Source organism: Syngnathus scovelli, chromosome 12 (genome assembly GCF_024217435.2).
Source record: "Syngnathus scovelli strain Florida chromosome 12, RoL_Ssco_1.2, whole genome shotgun sequence".
Taxonomy (NCBI): Eukaryota; Metazoa; Chordata; class Actinopteri; order Syngnathiformes; family Syngnathidae; genus Syngnathus; species Syngnathus scovelli.
The window spans coordinates 11028377-11052555 of NC_090858.1; the positions used below are offsets into that span (position 1 = coordinate 11028377).

The 24179-nt window shown below is 44.6% G+C and overlaps 3 protein-coding genes across 5 annotated transcripts in view; 2 read left to right on the top strand and 1 right to left on the bottom strand.

Moving 5' to 3' along the window:
* Positions 1-16888, bottom strand: part of rgs7a (regulator of G protein signaling 7a) — a 30268-nt gene extending 13380 nt beyond the window's left edge. For 2 of the 3 annotated variants that reach the window (XM_049736338.1, XM_049736340.1), the window contains exons 1-2: positions 16657-16888; positions 15344-15464 (exon numbers count right to left, since the gene is read on the bottom strand). In XM_049736338.1, the coding sequence (XP_049592295.1) occupies positions 15344-15421 (78 nt within the window). In that variant the 5' untranslated portion in view covers positions 15422-15464; positions 16657-16888. Of the gene's footprint in view, positions 1-39; positions 3756-15343; positions 15465-16656 lie in introns of those variants that run through there. The other variant, XM_049736341.2, reaches the window with a different exon arrangement.
* Positions 16889-19247: 2359 nt separating this feature from the next.
* Positions 19248-22447, top strand: LOC125978734 (ubiquitin-conjugating enzyme E2 D4). Its single transcript, XM_049736360.2, has 7 exons — positions 19248-19424; positions 19836-19899; positions 20481-20512; positions 20746-20823; positions 21536-21641; positions 21919-22012; positions 22100-22447. The coding sequence occupies exons 1-7, from the start codon at positions 19401-19403 to the stop codon at positions 22143-22145; spliced, it is 444 nt and encodes a 147-aa protein (XP_049592317.1). The 5' UTR covers positions 19248-19400; the 3' UTR covers positions 22146-22447.
* An 865-nt stretch (positions 22448-23312) lies between these two features.
* Positions 23313-24179, top strand: part of LOC125978703 (protein bicaudal C homolog 1-A-like) — a 31599-nt gene continuing 30732 nt past the window's right edge. The window contains exon 1 of the mRNA XM_049736288.2: positions 23313-23808. Coding sequence (XP_049592245.1) covers positions 23598-23808 — 211 coding nt within the window. The 5' untranslated portion in view covers positions 23313-23597. The remainder of the gene's footprint in view (positions 23809-24179) is intronic.

The following is a 24179-nucleotide window of genomic DNA, read 5'->3' on the forward strand; positions in this document are numbered from 1 at the left end:
CCAGCTGCTCCATTGTGGACGGCGGCTCAGCTTTACGACCTCGTTGATATGTTGATGGCGCATCAGCGGCAATTGCCGGCTGAGAGTCGCGCATGAGTACACTTGAAAGAGAATGCTTTGGCAGCGTCTTGACTTCAAGCACCGTCTTTGTGATTGCCGCCACCCACTTTACCGCCAGACGCAGCTCAAACACGTCAGCGGGTCACACAGGCTGCGTCAGCGGATGTCTACGACCAACAATTGTCGCTGTCATATTTTTAGCTTTAACTTTTCTCTGCGACAAAAAAGGTGCCGTCAAGTGGACGCTGCTGTCACTACCCGTCACGGTACACTTTGCGTCTCGTATGCAGGCGCAGTCACAGGCATTTCAGAGACATTTTAGCTGCTCAGAGCGCTTGACCGAGTGACAAATTGAAAGCGGGGAGTGAAAGGGGAAACAAACGACACATATTACAGCATTTGCGTGTCAAGGTGACAGAAAAGTTTTGGGAAGGGTGCGTGGCCTTGAATTGAATGCCAAGAAACTCAAATGATGAATGAATAATGAATACAAACTACAGCACATAAAAGGGAATTACTCAATCAAGGCTTGCCCCCTCAATCTTAATTTGTCATTTTACTGAGACACTCATTTCCTAACCTTGTGGGAAAGACCCTTTTCCTGTGGCAGGCACAGCACAAAGTAACTTCCAAAAAGACATGCTTGGCTGAGTTTGAGTTGGATGAACTAACAGAGACTGGAGCGGAGCCAGTAGGCCCGCTGTCAAGTCCAAGGCCGTTGACCTCCGACCAAGTGTTCTTCCAGGTGAATGGACAAACGTTCCCCCACAGACACTCCAAAAAAGGGAAAGCTGTCATAGCTGTTAAAGAGGAGACAAACCCCGCTGTGTCAACTTCATAGCCTGCTTCAACAGCTGTCGATGGTTCTTAACATCAACAAAAGCGTATGTGACTCGATACGTGTCCCTGGGGTACACCACGTGACTCATTGTTGAGTTGGAAAGCGCTATCCCAAGATTAGCCTTTATGAACGATATGAGTTTATTTAAACCGAAGCGAGGAGTCCCTAATGAGCACTTTGTCCCGCAGTGATTAGCTCAAAGCAACCTTGGCAGGCAAGCAGGGATCAATAGAAACTCACATTTGATTTGAAATGTGTCAACGGATTATGACGCATCAGACTGTTTGTTCATTTTGCCGTCATTGTTATTGTCTTTGCGGTGTATAGATTGGCTTGTTGGAAGTCCTCCCCGGACATGTCCGATTATAACTCGCCAGAGTATTCTGCTTCCGAGAAAGATGAAAAAGCTGTCAGTGGAGCTCATTTGGGAAAGGGAAACCGATTGGATTGCACTATTGAATGTTTTGTGCGTCTGAAATGAATTTCTGTGCAGTTCTCATTATGAAAGCGCTCACTTTGAAAATGCAATTGGATGATTTTGGCTTGAGCAATTCGCGTATCGGGACTGTAGGAAAGTTGGCCGGATGCTCAAATTAAAGATGTAGTCGATGTAGTCAGTGTGCACCTCGATTCTTCGACTTGTTTACGGACTATTATTGATACGCGCGAGGCTGAAATCGTTAAAGCAGGAGCTCGAATTTAATTTTTAACGAAGAGACGTCTCCTCACTTGCTTATTTATTGCGGTTATTAAGCTAACAGGCTAACAGGAACTTTCTGACGGGCAAAAGAAAAATAGTGACAGCAGCTCATCACAAAATAAGGCGAGTGGGGGTTTTTTCGCCTTTTTTTCCGCCTTTGTTTCGTTGCAATGTGCTGAAAGGTTCTTTCAGGTCAGGCAGAATATTTTTCCTGGCCATCATATCTCTGCTAATTAATTCAAATTGGTTTCATCTCGTGGCTTTTTGAAGACTTGTGCTACATGACACCAACCGTTCTGCCTGTCTTTGCTCACATCAAATGGGGACATTGATCAATACCCTTGCTTCTCTTCTCTCTCTCTCTCTCGTTCATCCACCCGCACATGCTAAAATGCCACCGGCGTGAATATTCACCGTCTTCAAGGAGCCTCTGCGGCTTCACGCTGTGTTGCCATGAAGACCACAAGTCTGCCCTTGAGAACTAAAGTGTCCGTCTTTCTTTCCTTTCTTCCATCCAGCAATGTTCATGTTGAAGTTTGACGGCAAGAGTTTGTCTCCTTTATGACCTCGTCCATATGTTGACAAGGACAAGCACGTTGTTCTGTACGTGCCGAGTGACTAACAGAGCCTGACACTTGAAAAAAGATGATTATGGTGGACGCACAAAGCGCAATCAGAAGCTTCTGGAGCAGCGTTTTTAGCAACAAACGGCGGCGTTTTCAATTACTGATGGCCCGCCACAAATTGCTTTTGAAGTGCCGGCAGGATATTGGAGGTCTTGAGGTATGCAGAAGGGGTTCAAGAAGGTTATTCAATGGACGGTGAATTACTTGGATTGATAGTGTTTTGTTTTTATACCTTAGGTTGGATCATCGTAGGATGAAATTCATGATGATTTGGAAAATTTGGTCCACTTGAAGAGCACTGATTGGCCATTTGTTAAAAACCAATGATCAGTTCAGTTGCCATCTCATGTTTTGCTGCCCAAGGCATTCCTGAAGACCTCCGGCTATAAAATAAATGCGCGCAATTGATTGACGTAATTCCCCTTTGAGCCGTTCAATAAAAAAGACCACACCTATAGCGGAGAGGAAAGGTAATTCATATTTGATACCCTCTCAAAATCCAGCTGATGTTTGTGGAAACAAAAATGCCAGCCAGAACGACATCTGAAATACGGAGGAGTCATCATTGCACGCACTCAGGCGGTCTTTGCTTTAGCCCATCGAGGCAAGCGGAAGCGTTCCAAGGTGCATTACAGCGAGTGCCAATCAATGTCATCGTATACTTTAGGAATCGTGCGTCTCCTGCTGACAGGCTGCTCTGTTTGGCCAATCGGGAAGGTACATTGGGCTCGATGCCGTCTTTACATAGCAGTGTTTGAGCGATTCTATTGGAACTCCCGTCACGTAGGACAACAAGTCGCCATGATAGAAAGTTTCAATGACAGCGCGGCCTCACAACAAAGCAGCCATGCGAGTCAGCAAGCAAGGAAAGGGGGGGTGGGTGTTATTAGTGAGCTCATGCTGACGAAGCTGTCGAGTCGATGACGCCAATCTCAAGTCTCTCCGAGCTCGCCTTCCACTTGTGAGTTACCACAGCAACGCCGTGTCCGAGCACAGTCGCAAGGACGTCTCTGCCAGCTTCCCGTTGGCTCATTCGCCAGAGAGGAAAAAAGAGCCAAAGGCAAAAGTGGTTTCTAGAACTTGTAGTACTTTGAAAACATCTCGTCACTTATCGTTTAATGATTTATCCTTCCTATTTGAATTAACATTCGCAAGATTCTCGTAACAGAACCGTTTAAGTAAACACCTGGGCGCTAATTCTCGGATGACGAGTGGGCCGCATGACATCCGGCGAAGACTTGAGGAACAGATGCAGGGGTGACAACGGTTCCCTGAAGCGTCAGGCGGCGATAGCGCCATCCAACATGAAAGTTGATTTCTACGGGGGATGCTGCGCCACCGGGCCGTCGGCCATTTTACGGCATCTGCCGTTCGGTGCTGCCGCGCTGTCACTCGTCTTCATCGACTTGGTTTCCCCCTGCGTGTAGACAATTAGTCCCACGGAGCATCTGCTACTTCCCCTCGCTGTCTTTAGTCATCATTCCGTATCATTCGCACAGCCTGGAGACATCTCCGGCGTGGCTTTTTTTTTTTTTTTTTTTTTTTTTTTCACACTTCACGACTTTGCCTTCCTAGCAATCGTGTAAGAATTTTTCAGATGAGAACTCCCACCAAGCAGCATTATTGCGTGTTCCAGAAGGAGGGTGGAGGGGTTGTTGCTGTGTGGCATGTTCAGCGGGTAATGGGAGCCGGCGATAAGACAAGGCTAATGCCGCTGTTAAACACTGATGATAGCGCTAGCATTATCGTAAACACGTCTGATGGACAACAAGAGGCTTTCTTCGGACGCTCACAAATGGATGTTGTCAGCCGTGATGCCTCCTCAGCTCGCAAAAGCTCCTCCGAGGTGTGACTGAAAGCCTTTTAATGGCTTCAGTTTATTCGTTAATGGATAAAAGCTGGAAGGATTTTTTTTCTTTTTCCGCGTGTCTTTTTTGGCGGCGGCGACTTGCAGGGTTCCCGAGGTGTGTTGTGCTGTCATGTGTGCACTTAAATACACTGCCGCTGCCTACTCTGGACAATGATGATGATTACACTCAGATGAATACACGCCTAATAGAATTCTGACTCAATCAAATCCAAAATGGACCTTTGATTGTAATATCATTGTCCGCTTTTATGTGCATAGTGGAACCTCCATCTCCGATGCCTTCAAAGTTTGCCCAAGGTCAGCTCGGATAGCCGTTAGCGACCCCGTCGAGAGCATACACGCTCTACCTGACAGACCGAAATGTGTTGACTATGTCTTAGCCAATATTCCTGACTCTGGAGTTATCATCTACTGTGCATCCTCCTGCTCGCTATTGCCCAGAGACTGAACGCCTCTGGCGTGCAACAGCAGCAAGAGGATGTGCAATACGTCCTTAACTGCCCTCCCCGAGGAGCGAACCCACACCGGAGAGACATGCATTGAATCCTAAATCAGGGATGGTTTTGCTTCGAGCGATTTAAACACGAGGATGTATCCTCATTTGACAATGATTCCTAATTTTTGGATTGACTGTAGTAAATTTTGCCAAGATTAAGGTACAAGAGGGATCCATTTGTAGTTTGGTTACAGATTGACTGACTTTTAGAAATGATGGTCTAAGAGTTGAAAAGTAAGATAAGAGTAGCATCATCTAGCGTGTCTCAATCTGTCTAGAAGCCATTAATAAAATAATTAAATAATTAAAAAAATTAAATTAAAAATATAATGATAATAATAATAATTCAACAGAGAATATGCAGAACCAAACCACATTTTTTCTTCTGACTTTTTACGTGGGGTCTGCTCATACCAATTTTTAACCTCCTAATTGACTTTTAAAATTTTAGTGACCCCACATGGCTGCAAAAATTTAATCAGATGTGCTTGGGGCTCTTACGATACTTATGGAGCGCACGCCACTTAAGAGTATCTCCACACACAATCGTGAGTCTCCTCGCTCAAATCAGAAATTGCATGTATGAAACATTTTTGGTTTGACTTTTCCAAGCATATGAGGAAGGGGGGGGAATACGTTTTACCACATCACACGACAAGATTATCAGTCAAGATTATCTTTAAAAGACATAATCAATCCTTTGCTGACTTTGATTGGGTGTGCAGGCAATCAGGCTGAAATTCGGGCCGCTTCACATCACACCGTAGCTTTGAGCCCGTTCTATTTTCTGGCAAGAACGATGTGATGACTCTCCTCACGCTGCGGCCGGCGTCCTTTGTAATCACAGCCTGTCCTCACGCAGACAACAGCTGGCGAAAAGTGACCCCCTCTGACGTCCTGTAGCAATGTGTGACTAACACCCACGTCATCGCAGCGTGCTCCCAGCGTGTCACTTCATTAGGGAGGCCGCCCCCCAACATGCCAATGAGATCCAGTCGGCAAGATAGGCCGACAAGTCAAGATAACAATGCTCACTTTTGATTGGCAACTGTCAGATATTAGTGGTTGAAATAGTTTTTTCCCCCACTACAATATTGCAGTTTTTTTTTTAACTCATTTACTGCCATCCCAGTTTAAATAGTCGTCAATGGCAGTGAACGAGTTAATGTTCTCCGATGCTTCACATCACCCGATCCCCTTTTCTAAACTTTTCATACTTTTAAACAAATGATCTGATGGTGCTGGCAGGTGGTGCAATCGTGTTCCTGGGGCAGGACCTCGCTCTAATTTACATGCGCACACACACACACTCATCATCTTGGTGGGCGGGCAGTGGGCGCGATGACTAAACCAAGGTTGGCCATGTGCTGGAACATAATCCACTGAAAACCAATCTCCCGCCTGCTCACCCACCATGATTTTATCACTCAAACAGTACGCTAACATAAATTAGCAAATAAAGGAAGCACTGATGCTGCTTAAGACTTTGAGGCAAAGCGTTAGTGAACTTCAATAGGTGCTTGCCAAGGTGTGAAAATAATGGATGAATTTGATGTTTATGGTAAGAATCAAATTTGTATCTAGACATGACTGGATACTAAAGCTTCTTTTTGCACTTGGATTGAGTCGTAAAGCCCCGACGACTTTCAGCTTTCCCTGAATGACAATTTGTGCTCACCTTTTATTCAATGTAAAATAAACTGTTGCTTGCACGTGGGAGCCATTAACATTAGTTTTCATTAGTTTTATTGGCTTCATGATCGCGCAGACTGACATCATGGAACTCCATTTGCTTGGACAGTCGAGTTCATCCGTCATCAAGGCGAGCTTGTTAGCAGTGTCCAAAGTGTCTGGCTGTACATTTGAGGAGTCTCCTCATTGGGCACCAGGGAGCAAATTTACCCCGACCAAGCAGAGTGGAGCATGACAAGGAAGCGAGTGAGAGCAAAGCCGAGAAGGGAGGGGAGGGGCGAGGGGGGACGAGCATGGAAACAGAGGTGTGTCGGGAATAGAAAAGCAGCAACGATGCGGTCTATTTTTAGATGCAAGCGGCGGGGGTCCTTATTCCTCAACCGCTCCCTCCTCTCCATCCCTCATTTACCACATTCCTCCTTGGCACGTGCGACAGACGCTCAGGACGGCTGCGAGTGTCCTGAATAGCAAAAAGCAGCTGGATTGCTGGCAGCCTGACATTCGGCCTTTTCACAGACCCGACAAGGACAGCACAAGTGGCTGCTCGGGCGCACGCAAACGCTGAAGGGGCGATGCGGCGCCACTTTGACGTTCGTACTATGTTTGAAGATGATGGACACCTCACAAGCCGTCACTTCCACAATGCTGCTGGTTGACAAAAGTGATGGATGCGGTGAAATGCTCCCTCATCCCCCAGATACAAGATGAAGCTTCGATTTGATACGTCCGCCTTCTAATTACATTACCACATATACCGAGATGGCGCTAAAGCAATACTTTTATTTGTAATTGTTTCTGTGAAACAATAGGCAATACCATATAAGGCAACATCTCTTATATGGAAAAATTTGTGATTGGCCTGTCATTCCATCAGATTTCTAACAAATGATCCCAGAATTTAATCAAATACATTTTTTGCGGTCGGCCTTGTCGAGGTGGAATCAGCTGGTAAATATCCTGTCTGTCTTGCATTTTACACACACACACACACACACACACACACACACACACACACACACACACACACACACACACACACACACGCACACGCACACACACACACACACACACACATGCACGCACACGTGTCAGGCTCCGATGCGGACTACATTGCATACAAGGGAAATGAATACCTTGCGAAATTATACAAAGCCCAAGTATTATATTTTTGACCTTGGCTTTTGTTTGCGCCAACTCTGATAAGAGTGATTTCAGCACGGTGGGAATAGAAGATGCGATAATTCTGCCAATGTTCCGAACCAGGAGTGGCGTAAAGGTTAATTAGGAGATAGCAATCGGTGTTCACAATGTCCATGCCGACCAAAGAGATGACAAATAATGGAGGTGGATTTTAGTTTTGAATTAGTCTATAAAACGATATATGCATACATTAGCAACAAAGGGTAATGGTCGTCAAAAAAATAAATAAAAAGGCAAAACACTGAGCTCTGTATTCAGACGAAAATGGAAACAAATATGACTCAACATGTGAGTCATGATCTTATGCAAATCACGGACAGTCAACTTAAACGATAGAAGGGCCCACATTTTTTCGTCGGAGCTAGTCGGGTCCACATTTTTTCGTCAGTGCTAGTCGGGTCCACTCAGGCTGATAACGTCTCTAAGCTAACGAGACCAGTACAGGGGCGTGGAGGCGCTGGTGAGCAATATTGGCCATCTAGTGGCCAACACTGTTATTACCACTTTTATTGTCGCAAATCAATCGACGGATATTATGTGTGCAAGCTTGCTCTTACTTCATGTCAATTCATGAAGACAATGTCGATACTGTGAAACAAATTTTGTTTTATGTTTTTAAGTAGTGTAGGTCGCTGACAAATTCCAATATTAAATGCAAATGAATTTAAAGCAAACTATCACGGTGCCGCCATTTGGAGAAAGCAGCAAGAGACTCCTGATGGGGTTGGGCGCGCTGGCGAAGCTGAGCTAACAGCACCGAGCTGTGAGCCTCAGTTGGCTGCTCAGCTACTTTTAACCTGCAAGCTGTGAGTGTTTGTGCGCCTCTGATGACTTGAAAGCGCCACAGCTTTATGCAAATCCACTCGCAGAGTGTTTGCCAAACGGCAAAACCGAAATTGTAATGGGGCGCCGGGTAGTCATTTTCTCTTGAATTGCATTGTGTCAAATGTACCACGTCAGGGATTGCTTTGGGTGATTAAGTCTTGGTCCTGTCGTCCTTTCAAGGCTCAAACCTGGCTGTATTGTCGGCATGCTTGTCCTCCTACTGTAGTTGTCAAGGTTTTCTTGATCTGTGTGCAACTCTGGTCGCAGAATGGAAAACAATACTTCGAGTTCCTACTAAAGCTTTGAGTCATGGACACAGGAGGAGGGAGGGATGACTGTGCTGCAGCAAGGGTCTGAATTGCCCCCCCCCCGAAAAAAAAACCAACTGCCGCCATCTCTTTGTGAGGATAAAAGCTGACTGGAGTGGCACGCTGCTCCCAATCAAAGCGAGACGAGAGGGAGGATGGAACCGGTTTGGGGGCGAGGGGGGTCGGGATGGACACAGCACCAAAGCAGGTTGAGACAAAGTTGGTTTTACAGTGCAGGTGTTACAGGGAGCATCAAAGAGCTGGAGACGAACCAAAGAGGACATTAGCGCCGTCGTGGCGAGGCCAAAGGGCTACAAAATAAAACCAGTGGAAGGAGATGGACAGTCCCACATGAAGAGGGAAGAAAAGAACAGCTGGCAAAATGAACTGCAAAGAAGCCGAGGCGATGCACAAAAGATTTTTTTATTGGTGTTGACTCTAGAAGGCTGCAAATAAGATTTGAGCTTTGGCAATGAAGTGAGGCGGCAGAGAAATGTACATAAAGGCGCAGTTATGACATTGAAGGAACGCTAAACAATTTCGGTTTGCTACTTTTGCAGATATTTTCGACTGGTGTCACAAATCAAGATAGATTTCAGCAAAAAGTCATCCTTGTTCAAGTCATTTCACGACTCCCGAAAAGACTTTTTCCTAAATGTTGAGCTGGAATGAAACGTCCAGACAAAGGCAAGGAGGTCAGAGTCAGCCGCTATCTTAACGTCCAGGCTGCCATCAACCCATCTATAATCCAAACAGACAAGACTAAAGGCTCCAGCTGTGCCCGACGTACACCGATGGGGGATTGGGGGGGTGGGCGCTTAGAAGCAGACGGAGCGCCGCTATCTTTGCTAGCGGCTCCAACTGCGATTATATATTTTTGCAAAGAAAAGCCGCTTCATCGCAATCATTTAGGTGCGCTAATGGGATTTATTGCTAGATTCGGATACCTGACGACAAGGAGCAAAACTTTGGAATTAATCACGGCTAATCACAACATTACATAAGCTTTAGCAGTGTGGCCCAGAAAGAAAAACATGATGGGAAGCAGTCATTGTTTTTTTGTTTTTTTTTGCTTTGTTGCAGATTGGAAGATGAGCCAATCAATAGTACTCTCTTCCAGGGAAGGCTCGATGCCTCCTTTAATCACGTCTGGTGCACCTTTGAGTGTCCAATGACGCAGGTAGTCAGCCAATATATTTTTTTTTTCTTGGTACCTACATTGATCATGATAGCGTTTGCAACAATTGCTAGACATTCGTAATGCAATTCTGCTTACCTTTTAGCATTGATGTAATGCTAATGTTAAGTACTTCACTTTTATTTTTCAAATAGTTTTTAAATATTTTGGTGGGGAAATACTTTTTTTGATCATTTCAGTTGTATGTAGGTGTCCACTAGCCAAGCATTTCATTTATTATTTTCTCCATCTTTATCGTGGTTAGATTGGTTCAACACCAACATGTTAAGCTGTTAATTAGCTGGCTTTGATTACAGCTTAACATGCTGCGCAATGTGAATGTATTGTCTCGCCGCTTCTTCATTATATCCCTCGGAGACATCGCAGTTAAATGTCGTAAACAACGTCGACACGGCCCAGTGGATTATTTGGTGTTGCCGCCTCTATTGACTGTAGCAGGCGCGTGCCGTGCCAGCCCTTCTAATTGGCATTTAGTTATTGACCACGGTAAATGTGGACACGATGGATTACCAAGTCATGAGCCAATCGTCCAAGCTGGCGGTGGTGGAGTTCGATAATTTGCAGTTGCGCATTTTGCGACACACAGGGCAGATGTACAAAAGATTTCTCTCTGATCTTGTAATTATAGATCAGCCCTCCTCACCCGCCCTTCAGTTTTTTGCTCTGTTTCCAAATCTTCTGATTATAGGTTGAAGGCGGCATTTTGCAGTTTTGCAGGGATGAGGCAAAGTTTTCAGAAATGATCTCACGCCGGTGAGGCAATAGGCAGATCAATAGGAGGCACCAATACCTTCGCCTCGCTTGTTAATTCCGTTTATTTCTTGCTTCATTAGTGCGTCTCACCGAGGGAGGGGCTGGGGTGATGCTGCAGCTCTCACTGCTTAGCATCAACACCTTCTCCAAAGGAGAGTCGCACTCCTAAAGGAACATTAGCCATACGCATGTTAGCAATACGTCTTCTCCAGGAAGACATATCACATGATCCAGCCCATGGGTAATACAGGCTGACTTTTTGGTGATACGAGCATCTGGCAAGGCGGTGTCTGATAAATAATGTCATCAAACGGACACCGGCAGGAAGAGGCGCTCCCATCAGACAATCACTTAAGGCGAGCGGCGCTGATTAGATCGCACGGGATTTAACGGCAAGGCCTTCTTCGCTGTATCACTCTTGTGGGGGTCCTCCAATGTTCTCTGCCGCTTCCGATTTTTCATTTCAGTATTAAATCCGAGATTTTGGATTGGTCGGGAGTCAGCACTCACCAGGAGCTCTACGTGTAGAATGATACATATTAATGGAAAAATTAATTATTTCTGCCTCGATAATCACATCCCGTTTTGACATCACTGTCAACAATATTGAATCGTTTTCATCGATTCCAATGCCCACATAAATTCTGCTATATTCGTTTTTTAAAGTGGAAAAGACCTTTGGAAGTCATCAATTTAATTAAAACACCCCAAAAATGCACGTACGGTGGTCACAGGCGGAAGCTGCGCCATAAAAAAACAGTCATGTGATACGAACAAGACCGATAACGTTAAATATTGACACCGCTAACTTTTGCAACGGAAGGCGTGTATGAATCACGGCGGCGCCACTGTGGTAAAAATTGACAGTGATTATGTTTGATGTAAGGTTTCGTGGCGTACATACGACTGCGTTTGCTTAAGTACTTCGAGGTGGCGCAAAGAGAACAATCGAAATGGCAGCGCCAGTACACTCCTTTTACCTTATTTGCCGCAAAGGCGGCGTGCCGCCGGGGGAGCGCTTATGTCCAAAGTGATCCGTATTGACGCGCACGTGAGCGGCAGAATGCAAAACTGTTCGCTCTCCATCGACTGAAGAGAATAATGACGGCGTGAAATAGCGGCGCTCGAAACAAAATGCGCATCGGTGCCATTGAGGATTGATGGATCCGCGTGGAGGAGACAAAAGCCAAAGCGGCGAGCTGGAGAACAATTACTAGATGCCCGTCGGCAGCTGAAATGTAAATATGGGGCGACCAGACGCTCGACAGGCTAATGGTTCTGTTTTAGTGCCACGCGGGATTGTCGTTCTGACAATCTTGACTTGCTGATGACGAGCTAAAATGTAAACGGGAGAATTGAAGAAAAAAATGAAACATTAAATGCTGAGCGATGTGATCTTGTGGAATAAATGAAGCAAGAACGTGATTGGTTCACGTCATTAATTGGTCTCATTTGAAAATACCTGACAGGTGTCTAACATCAAAAAGGGGTGTTGCTTATGTATTTTTTCAGCCTTTGGTAAGACATTGGTGAGTAATGCTGTATTAAAAAGGTGCCGGCTGATGAGCGTCCATGTTCTGAGAATTCGTCTTGTCGGCGGCTCGCATGAAAAATTTAGCTGTCGCTCTCACGTTCGCCCCACATAACGCTACACGCCGCCATGTCCATGTATGCACCGGGGTATTATTCATGCCAAGCACACGTGAGCAGGCACACACGTGTGCTTACTTTATCTATCCTTCTTTCTCAATATATTTTTTTTCTCAATATATATATTTTTTAAAGTCTTGACATTTGTGACATAGTCACGGTCATTTGGACATGCGCCATTTCACAAATTTTTGCATTAAGCTGATTTATGATAGGTCTGTAATAATGTGCAATTGACAATTACGAAAATCCCATGTGTCCATTGTTGTAGTTAAAAAGTAACAAGTGTCTGTGCTCTTTCTGGCCGAGGCGTCCTTCAGGGAAAGAGAAATCGCTATGGCACTCATCTGCAAGCAAAGCGGGTCAACACCTCGACTCATCCGTCCTTTTTCATTAGAGGCTAAACGGCGGGAATGGAGCAGCGGACGAGAGCGAGCCCGAGTGAAAAAGAGGAGAGAGAGAGCGAAAGGAAGGATACAGCTGCGGTCCTGGTGGAAGCGCTTTTTAACTAGCATCCGCCGTCCTTAACCGGAGAACTCCCCGTGCTCGTGTTATGTAACTCCCAACAGTAACTATTGAGGAGATGAGAGTGAGCTCATATCAACATTTACACGCCGAGTTTATGACATTCATGCACAAGAAGGCAGAGGCCGATAAAAGCATCTCTATTTTTTTTTTATTTATATATGAAGTGGCCCAGTCACAGTGGGTAGCCGCCTCAACTGGCATCTGGCGTGCGCCCGAGCCTGAACCGCATCCTTCCCATTGAAGTTTGACCCCAAACCACTCAAGAAGCGGCGTTTTCATCCTGGCTGCCGTGACGGCCTTCTCACTCTTATGCCGCCGCGTATGTGGGTCAGCAAGCGCGTGCCTTCACACAGGTCCAGTCCAAATGAAAAGCCACGACGCGTTTTGAAGAAAAATTCAAAGTGGACAAAGGATGCTTTTTTTCAGCTGAGCTGTCATCGCATGATTTTAAGATCTGTCTCGAAACAAATCCAGTATTTAACTGTCTTAAAATTATGAATACAAAATAATAATGTTTAGATGGCTGTCTGCTAACAGGACAAGCATAGATCATTTTATGTGGGCCTCTTCTGAAAAATGTACTTTTTCATTGCTTGTACAAGTACATAAAAATAGTCAGGTCTCTGGGGTGTCTGCCCCGCCATCTTCCGTGTAATCAAACAGCCAAGTAAAATCTTTTATTATCCGTCCCTTTTTGAAAAGGTGCCAGTGAGCAAGCCGTTCGGGATACTAACCACCTACACACGAGTTTATTAACCCATGACTTGGCCAGCCAGGCTGGCGAGGATCTGGCAATTTATAACCACGGCTTGGCTATGGCATCCCAAACACTGGAGCCAAAAGGTAAGCAGAGCTGCCGTGAGTTCTGGCAGATGCCGAGATTAGCGCTAGCTAACGGCAATAAACTAAAGTTGGTGTTTCTTGATGTAACGATGTGAGATTGTCATGAGGAAAGATTTGATTTAAAATTAAAAAATGATTAAAATCACGCATTTTAAAATAAAAAAAAAGGTGATAGGCCAGTGAGCAATACATATCAAAGTGTGTAATACGGCAGCTCACACTTCATAACGGAAGCCTCACGTGCGGCCTAAGTGAATTTGCCTTCAGATTTTGACACGCCAGCAAGTGCCAGACTCAAATGGCTCAACCCTTTTTTGTTATCTTTTTGTGACTAATAAAGTCTAGGCCACTGGGGAGCAGGAGCCTCTCTTGTTGGCAGGGAAGCAATTTCCCAAAATGGATAAAAAGATTGCCATCAAATCAGCGGCGGCGGAGCGCGCTCTCCTACATCTTTTTGTCACATTACAGGTATTAAAATTACAAGTCCGCCTCAAGTTTGAAACATATTATCTTGCGGTTCCAGCTATTTCGCTGCCAACGTGATATGCATGCTTCATTTCAAAGTGAGCCTTTCACTTAACGTTATTGCCTTTTGCTTTCGTGTTCACCAACAAAACAAGAAATCGGCCAAGGCGATCAAAACGCACCCCGCCACGTAGCAAGGTCGAACATGCGAACGTTGCATCATGAGTTAATTTATCTAATGTGCGAAGCCGCGCCGGATTAAATTGTCTCGACACTGCACTGCCCCTCCCCACGCTTTTTCTTTTGCCATTCTCCGATAACACTCACATCCCGCCGGTGTCGTTTCTCCTCCGTGAAGGCAGACTAAAGTGCCTTCTCCCAACATTGTTAACTATGTCAGCTTCTGTACAAACAGTCGGCGCACCTGCGAGGAAAACCACACGCGTGCTCTACAAAACCTTGACGTGCAGTCAGCTGATGTTGCAATAGAAGCCAGAAAAGAGCACAGGCTATGTTGGAAATCGCCAGTTATGGTTACAAACACACAAAATGGGGTGGGGGAGGAGAGGGTCATCAATATTGGATGCTGCTGTATCAATAATGCATCACAAGCGATAAGGTGAAGATGCATGATACAATATATGCAGGGTGCTCCCCAAATTTATATTGTCTATTACAGATTTTCCAGCCCTTAAGCAAGACAAGGTGCATATTTCAGTCAGGGTTAGTAAACAACCACCATCTTTCCTGAAATGATGATCTCATCTCAGTTCCTTACTCAGTGTGAAATCTGGGTCACAAAGCTATAATTCCGTTAGAGAAAACGGATGTACACACTGCCCTCTAGTGGAAGAGCAATGAATTGTTCTGGCTGTCACTATACGTCGCTAGCACGGCTAGATGAGCAAAGATACGATAAATATATAAGATATCATTTGTGGTACCATATTTTTCGGATTATAAAGTGCACTTCAAATAATTCAAGTTTTAAAAAATCCCAAAATAGACCTGGTCTTTGTGTGTGATTTTTTTTTTTTTTTAAGGAATATCACTCAATGTTAACTTTCTATTAGCCTGTCAATGGCATTTTGCATTGACCACTAGCATTAGCACTGGTGATGTTTCTAAAACAAAGTTTGTCTTGTATTTAAATTAACAATGTGTGTACGGTAATTTGGCACATTGATCACATTTCTTTGATCTTAACGCCACAATCAAAATCACAATTAAATTCCGATTAATTTCCCAACGTAGACCCAAAAAACACAAACCGGATAACTGACGGTACCTTTCTGTAAACGATCATGTTGGGGGACTCGTCCGTGACCCCGTTGGTCCCCTGTCCGCAGCTATTGGTCTGCGCCATGGTCCGGTAGAAGTCGCTCTTCCACAGTAAAGGTCAGGTGCTCCTGCGATGGACAGAACTGATATTGGAATCGGCTGGAGGGACGACGAAGCCAAAAGGCTGTCTGGCCCTTACCTGGCCGCACAGAGGATTATGCCCCGATCGTGTTTAAACATAGTTGACATTTACAGGAGCAGCAAACGTCCGTGCACCTGTTTGCATCCCGCAAAGTCTTGACAAAGATGGGCGGTTTTTTTGTTTGGGGTTTTTTGGGTTCCCAAAAAATATCAGGTCAGCCAAATGTGAATTCTTGCAGGAGGAGGTAAAGGTTCAGGCAGGAAATGTAGTGTCAGGCAAGAAGTCTGCCCTCAGGGTCCATCTGCCTGAAGATGCCTTCAGCATTCACTCCTTGTGCAGCTTTGTATACATTCTAGCAAAGCGGGTCGGCACCCAAGTTTTTTAATTCAAACCTTGCGAATGACCACTGCCTACATAATCATAGTTTTACTTCCTCGACACCAATTTTTATTCGGACGGGCCTTTGCTGGAATATTGTTGACCCAGAACAGCAAATCGTGAAGGAAAATGGATGTACAAGTGGGCCATTTTCCACATTACTTATGTTCAGGGTCACGAAAGGCCACCCACACATTGGATCGGTCGCTAGTCAATCACAGGGCACATCCAGAGACAAGCTTTGGCGCTCACATTCGCACCGTCGCTGAGTGTGAACTGAACCCACGCGGCCTGCGCGGAAGTCACACGAATGCATCACTGTGACCGACCACTGTATAGTCGTTTTATGTTTTCCACTAGTGTTGGAGAGGCGCCCTAAAAATGCCTTGGCCATAGATTAGAGCAAGCGACTAAGCAGATGCAGTGGAAACAGCACACCGTCCCTGGAGGAGGTCCTCCACAATGCAGCTTAGACACAGCAGCCACTCGGGGCTGCACAGGCAAATGTTGGAGCGTGCATGTTTCCGTTCCGTCGTCATTGCTGTTATTTATCCGCCGCACGCACGCACGCACGCACCGAGAAATTGTCGCATGCCTTCATGCAAAAAAAAAAGGAAAGAAAGCACGATGCATGCGAGCTGCTCGTGTACGAGGCCGCCTTGTGTGTCTTCGGCAGCACCTTGGACAGCGACCAACAACGCCCCTCATCCGCGCGTAAACACGCAAGACAACGCAACACGCCAGCAAAAAGCAGGCGAAGGCGGTCGTGTGTCTCGTGTGTCTTGAGGTGGTGGGCTCACCTGAAAAAACGCGCAGCCCCCCCACCCCACCCCCCGAGGCTGGTGGGACCCGTGGATCAGGACGTGCGCGGACGCCGTGGACCCGGGCTGGCCTTGAGCGTTGTCAAGCGGTTTGCTGAGGAAGGCGAGGCGGACTCATCGGCGGCTCCAGGAGGCAGACATTCGGTGGACGACTCGCTCCCCGTCTCGTTCGCTCGCGCTCTCTCTCGCTGACTCTCGCCGCGCTCCTTTCTCCCCGCTATGCTGTGAAGCGAGCGGGCGCGCACTCTCGCGGCGCCGTGGACGCGCATCGATCCGTGACCAATCACGTGCGCGGAATAAGTTGCAGCCCGTTTTGAGGAACGATTAGTTTCTAAATAGAATTGACCTACATCCCGTTCATAGAAAGTGGTTGCTGTTGGCACACTCATCATAAAGAGCTGGTACAGTATACATTAATGTGTAGAGAGGCGAAAAAGCACAGAGAAAGGCGACACTAGTTTTTTGACTGGGGAGAACTGGCACAAAGGCAGGCACTGGTGTCAGTGTGAGAGTACATTCGAGATCAGTAGCAGACATTTCGCAAAAGTTTCACAGTTACCCTGTTAAGATTTACGACAAAATGCATGCAAATAAACAATAAGAGATTCGAGCTTAAAATTATTAATACGTGATTTGCTATCACTGGGACGCCAGGAGGGCCGTATGAAATTAGCAAATTTCTTTCAGTGGTCCAAACATTTATTTATTATAAATAATATTTACTTATAATTGTTTAATAATGACTCATTTCTATATGCTAATGTATGTCTACATTTTCATTTAATTATTTTCTCCTTCCTAGACTGAAATTTACCAGTAAATTGCTGTCTAATACAACGCATTGCCTCTTGAGGAAATGAAACCACCCATCCATCCATCGACCTGTGCAAGGTGGGTAGAATTAAATCCACCGCTGCCAGTTCCGTTATTAAATTGTGTCTTGTCAGTATACTAGATATTATTATTTTTACTACACACTCTAAGAAATCATTCTGCTTTGGTGTCTCATGAAGAGTAATGTTTTCGTTACTACGGCGACCTGGTGGCATGAAGCAAATTACTACCAACTATTTGTATGTGTTGCTGCCCTGCGTGTGTTCAAGTTGACCTATATCACATTGACTGAAAGTGGGCGCCGCGGTAATTATGAAAGCTAATGTAAACGTGGAGTCATGTTTTCATTACCATGACGACCAGGGCAGAGCTAAAGCATGAAACGAGTTGAGCAGCCACTCAGTATTGACAACTTAGCGGCTGTTTGTTTGTGTTGCTGCTCTACGTGTGTTTGCATTTATAAATAGTAATTGTAATAGCAGTCGCTTGAAGGCGTATCCAAATAAAAATCGTGCGGTATTATCTCTGAAAAAGACAAAATTGTTGATAGAGCTCTGGTTTTAGATTTCCTTCAGTTGTGGAAATGCAGCCATTTGTGCTGTGGCCTGTGACCATACATTTTGCTCAAAAAGCTGCAATTTGAATAATTGAATATCAGATTCCCTCTGCTGTCCTGGCAACAAGAGTCAATGCAACTGCCTTGTTCTGACCTATAACATAGATTGTTGATTGACTTTGGTTTAAATGTGCACCAGCTGACACTCATGGTTTTAAACTTTACTTACAAAATATGGCATGTAGTTGTTTTATTTACTTTATTGTTTTTGGAGGTTCTTATTGGAAAAACTCACCTAAATTGCCTTCCAAATTAACTGCGGATGACAACAACTTTATGAGGGTCATCGAATAATTCCTCATTCATATTCTTTATCAGAATGGGAATCCTTCAAAGAGAGATAGCTCCAATATTTTACAAAGGAGTTGATTAACTCAGGCTGATTACTCAGAGAAAATGTGAATCTGTAATGTGATGTTTTGAATGTGAATCTGTAATGTGTTGTTTTGACTCCAGTGAATCAGTGTGGTGGAAACAAACAGTAAGTTTCCGCTAAGCAGGCCAGTTGAAGCATGAGAGATTGCAGATGCGACCCCTCTCCCCCGCGAGTACGTGTTCAGCTCTTGCCCTCTGGTCCCCTTTTGCTCTCTATGGACTTGTGCTTTGGGCCAGGTGGACCTGAATATTTAGCTCACCTGACTTCCTCTATGAGCTTTATTATAGGCACACCAACAAGCAGTTTACATTGTTTGTCGAAATGGGCCACAAGTGGTAGATTGGGATTTTGGTATCAGAACCTTCAGTGGGGACCTAATTGACTTGACACACTTTCAAGTTGATGAACAACAAATAGAAGCAGAATGGTTGACACCAACAGACAGCTAGAGATTGTTCATTTTGACATAATTGCAATGAATTTTTTTTTATTGTTCTCATCGTTTGATTGCACCCTTTTTATATTTATAAACAACAGGCGTCTTTTGCAACTAGCTTCCGCTTACTTGAGGTGGTTAATAACAAGCTACAGTTAGTCCATTACATTTAATTAATAACTTTAAGGAGGAAATGTTTTTTTAGGAATGGTTTTGCTGCGACTTACTTAACCGTGACGTCATGTCGAAGTGGTTTGTAAAGCGCGGTCCCTTTAAGAGAGGTTTGCTTATCCAACTACATTTCCCACAATGCACTGAGCTCAAACAAAAACGCGGAAACAAAAGAGAACCAGTTTAGTCGCAAACATTTAACATCTCGTCATCGTAAAGTAAGCTTATTTGCTCGTTGACAGTTGTTGGTTTGACATCATAATCTTCCTCAGACACACTTAACACTTGCCATGGCTTTGAAAAGAATAAAGAAGGTGAGTTTGTCCCTATCGCTTCTTTGTTTCGTGTATCGTAAAAATATCGCCAGGAAACGTCGACCGAGCCGGTGTTAGCGCCTTGTTTGCCAGTTAAATATACAAACATTCGAGTGGCTGCATTCCACTTTTATTCATTAAAACAAGAACTGAAGTCAGTGTGAATGGTGATGACGTTACAGTCGTAGGATTTCAACGCGAAGAAGCTAACTTGGGAGCTAACTACAAGTTGGCCTAGTAAAAAGACTTAAGGCGTGTTCACTTTCAATTTGGACTTTTTCTTATTGTTGTATCTACAAATCCATACACCGGTTAATTTGAGGTTAACGAGAGGTTCCACAGAGTGGTAGAAAAATTCCCCTAAAAATATGTTACCTTATTTACTTTTTTATTTTAATTTTTTTTATATAGGAATTGTGTGACTTGAAGCGGGACCCTCCTGCCTCATGCTCGGCGGGACCAGTCGGAGAGGACCGTGAGTAGACATTTTTTTTCGTCATAGTTTCATTTTCATTTTTGCTCCTTGGCAGACGTGTGTGTTCTAATTTGGGACTGCCCGTTTTAAAGATAATGAGTGACACCCCCCCCCCCCCCCCCCCCCCTTTACCAAAAACACAAAATCAACAACGCTGGTTCTCAAATAGTCGATGTTTCATTGAATGATGGACCCAAAAGTGACAATGTCAAGGCATTACTGAAAAGCTCCTGGATGTTACTTATCGTCCAATCTGATGTAATACCCCTGATCCTATTTACATAGTATCCAGGATTACTGGCCTTGCATGATAACACTGTAGCTCTCTAGCTCAAAAATAACTCTTAATTTCCCATTTTAATAGTTCAAATCCAAATATACTCTAAATGGTGATCACTCGAGTGTCTGTCAACTGTTTTGAACATTTCAGTGTCACCGTGAGAAGCTTTGCGGCCCTTCCACTGTATATTAGATTTTTTTTGTGCACAGTAACAGAGGATCTGTTAGCCTTACTCACACACTCTGGAAAGGAACTTGACTTACAACGCTCCCGTCACTTAATAACCTTTCGTCTTCCCCAGTGTTCCATTGGCAAGCCAGCATCATGGGACCGGTGAGCTTTTTCTAGATTTCTGTGTGTGTTTCCTGTATTTCTTTTTAACAAGCTGCTTCTGGATGTGCAGACAATAGGGCTTTATGTTGACTGGGTAACACCCCATTTTTTTTTCTCTTTTAATAGTTTAGCCTGGCACACACATTTGGAGTAGTTGAGATAATAGCATATCTTTTTTTTTTTCCATTGAACAGCAAATGTTAATGAAAATGTTGTTTTCCTTTCCATCTCAGAACGACAGTCCGTACAATGGAGGGGTTTTCTTCCTTTCAGTGCATTTCCCCACAGACTATCCCTTTAAACCTCCTAAGGTAGGTTTTTCATCTCGCAGAGTTTGCGACACGTCTTTATTATGTTAGCAATCGAATGCGGGTAGAGTCGAACCTCAAATGTCTATCTAATACAATCGCTTCCCGGGTTTCAAAGCTATTTTTCCCACGGGAAATAATGGGAAGTGGCTTCATCTGTGCTGGGGTCAAACTGTCACCATGATAAAGCCTTGATTAAATTTACACTTGCAGGCATTATTTGGAGTTTGTGTGACCTCCAAGTTTTGAGTGAATTTGAAAGATATTTTTCCTGAAAAAAAAAAAGCTCGCATACACAATTGGAAAATTTGTGTTGTGAGGTGCCATTGCATTTAATCACCATTTAAAATAATCCCCAGGTTTTAGTAACAAGTGTGTCACATGCCCAGGCATAAAAAAAAAAAAAAAAACAATAGCCTACTTTACACACCATCCTATTTTTGTCCTGCTAATGACTGGTGATTAGTTTTTGAGAAGGCGTAACATGCAAGTGAGCCCGCCCCACATATCGCTAACTGTGAGGACTCAACAAAACAGCCTAGATTGTGTTTTCCCTCGTCAAGGCAGCACTTCATCATCGCCACCAAATTAGCTGTTGCCCAACCTTTTGTATATAAACACTTAAAAAGTCAGTTTAATGTGTGTGTGCTTTTTATGCTGTTGTCTGTCAAACATGTAATCATTTCTTGGTGTCTGTCTTGATTTTCTCTCACAGGTGGCTTTCATGACAAAAATCTATCATCCAAATATAAACAGTAACGGCAGCATCTGCCTGGACATTCTCAGGTCGCAGTGGTCGCCTGCCCTCACTGTATCAAAAGGTATGTTGACATCATTAATTCAGTTATTGACATTAACTGGGAATTGGTGAATTTAATTTTAGAGCAGATTTTTTTGGTATAAATCTAAAACATGGCAACTCAAAAGAGGAATTCATAAATCCAACTTTGAAACAATAAAATCATTATGCATATTTAGTGTTAATATTCTAATGCCTTGAGCTCAAAAGTACAGCTTAGGTTTGTAGAAATCATCTTGCACGTTGGCCACCTTAATGTTTATTTTGCTGACACAGATCCTCCTTGTGCTCTCTTCCAGTCTTATTATCCATCTGCTCTTTGCTGTGCGATCCCAATCCCGATGACCCCTTAGTCCCTGACATCGCGCACACTTACAAATCCGACAGACAAAAGTAAGTGTCGATGCTGCTTGATTATTGTTGAAGTCACTCAAATGTCTGCCTTTAACAATTTGCACTGTTTCCATCCCTTCTGTCAAGGTACAATGACTTGGCCAAAGAATGGACTCGGAAGTTTGCGATGTAACGACAAGGCAAGTTTCAGCATCAACATTCCCCTGGAATCTTCAAGGTTTAAAAAAAAAAGGAAAAAAAAAAGCCAGTCGTTTTTCACCACACTGGTTCTAGTTTATGCCGGAAACATTTTGACGACTCCGGTTGTAATGGCCCAACTGTCTCAACTGTTCAGTTTGTTCTGCTTCACTTCAATTGCAATTTTGATTTTCATAATTCAGATATTAGCAATGAAGATAATACCTCATTTTATTTTACCTTTAAGAGATTTATATTGAATAAAACTATGCTCGTGTTACTTTTCATTTAACGCAACTTGAGTTGGTTTTGATTTTGTTGCGGTCACATAAACCCGCACAAGCCACATCACTCCCGCATACAGGTTATACCTTTGGTGACCACTAGGGGGAGGTCTTTACTTTTTCTGCACGCACCTCCGGGCCTTTGCAAGCTCAGTCTACAGAGCAATATAAAGACTATTTAAATTTCTGGACGGCTGCAAATAATACCTCCAAACACGTGATCGAGAGCGGTGGGTGCATTTCCCTCCTTGCCGGCATGTTTTGTTTTGCTTGAACTTTGCTGTATTGCTTCCCCTTTCCCCCCTTCACAGGATACGGATTGTTTCCTGTGCAGGCCAATAAAGCCGTTGCCGGCTGGCTTTGCGTCAAGGACCTGGCTTTTCTGATTGTACACGCTCGCAATGCACAACTACTGTGAGGCCTCGTAAAGCCATAGATGTGAACTAGAATGTGGTCATGAGTGTGCTAAATAGCAGGCAGTTCTCAACTTTCTTCACTAGTCATGTCAATGTCCAAGTGTGATGAAACATGGTTGTGGAGGGCAGTACATAGTTTGGAGAAAAGCTTTACTAACAAGATGAATCATTCTACTAGTGGCCAGAATTGTCCTACTACCTTGAGGTCGGTTTTGTCTGAGGCAAAACTACTGGTTGGGAAGTATGTGCTTCTAATACATCTAGCTAGCGTATTTTAGTTGTAGTAATAGCATGCAGATGTCAACCAGTGCAGAGATTTGCTACAACATGTCCTACTGGTGTGAAAAAATCATTGTGAGGACAGATAATGTAGTACACGAACCGTGCTGTATATTAAAGTTATGAAATGCTCAAACTGCTCCATACACTACTGAAAGAGGGAAGGATGCTTTGGGGTGTGTGTGGGGGGGCGGCATCTGGGAGGAGTCTGAGTGCTGGATGACATGTGAAACTTCTCTTGCAAGACTTTCTCGCTGTGTTGGCTGCAGCCGCTGCACTTAAGCGCACAGCCTGCAGAGAGAGCAGGGTTTGCCTATTTTTAGTCCCCCCCTCCCCAAGCCAGCGCTCAAATGGGGGGAAATGACGCGGCGTGAAGGTTTCGCGAGAGCCCAGCTCCCGAGTGACGGAACACGCGGTACAGCACAACTCTAACTTTTTTTGAGTCCACCGCTGACGAGTAGCGCCGCCATGGCTGCCCAGTGCGACGCTTTGAGCGGATACTTGCAGCAGCAACAACAGCAGCTGCAGTCGGACCAGGGCTCCAACAGCGAGCGCAGCGCAGACTCGCCTTTGCCGGGCTCCGAGGAGGACCTGAGTGGACCCCATCAGCTTCCCGATCCGGAGTGGACGGAGGAGCGCTTCCGAGTGGACCGAAAGAAGCTGGAATTTATGTTGCTAGGTATGTATTTTTAAAAAAGTGAGTGGGGAAACTGTTGAATATTTTCGCCGGTTTTGTAATTGGCCTTTGTTTAATTTACACCCCAAAAGTTGCTCCCGTTAAATGTTGAAGCCACGTTAGCGTACACGCGGGATTTGTTTTGATTGGCCAGCCATCATCTGCTCATCACGTGGCAAATCTGATACTGGGCACTCCTAACAGTTGACTTCAAATAGTACACAAGCATTTGCCGTGTTACCCGATAAATGGTACTTGTGAAGTGTTTTGGGTGAACTGTGGTACGTTTGGGTGCTGTTAAACTGAGTTTTTGTGTTGTGTTTTGACGTTTCCGTAATCGTGACGTCATAAGAAACGGGGGGGGGGGGGTGACG

What these genes read in the sequence shown, in the direction of transcription:
- LOC125978734 (XM_049736360.2), top strand. Translation starts at nt 19,401, where the DNA reads ATGGCTTTGAAAAGAATAAAGAAG. An exon ending in AAGCCAGCATCATGGGACCG is followed by an intron (nt 20,513 to 20,745) that starts GTGAGCTTTTTC and finishes TTTCCATCTCAG; the next exon opens with AACGACAGTCCGTACAATGG. An exon ending in TACAAATCCGACAGACAAAA is followed by an intron (nt 22,013 to 22,099) that starts GTAAGTGTCGAT and finishes CCTTCTGTCAAG; the next exon opens with GTACAATGACTTGGCCAAAG.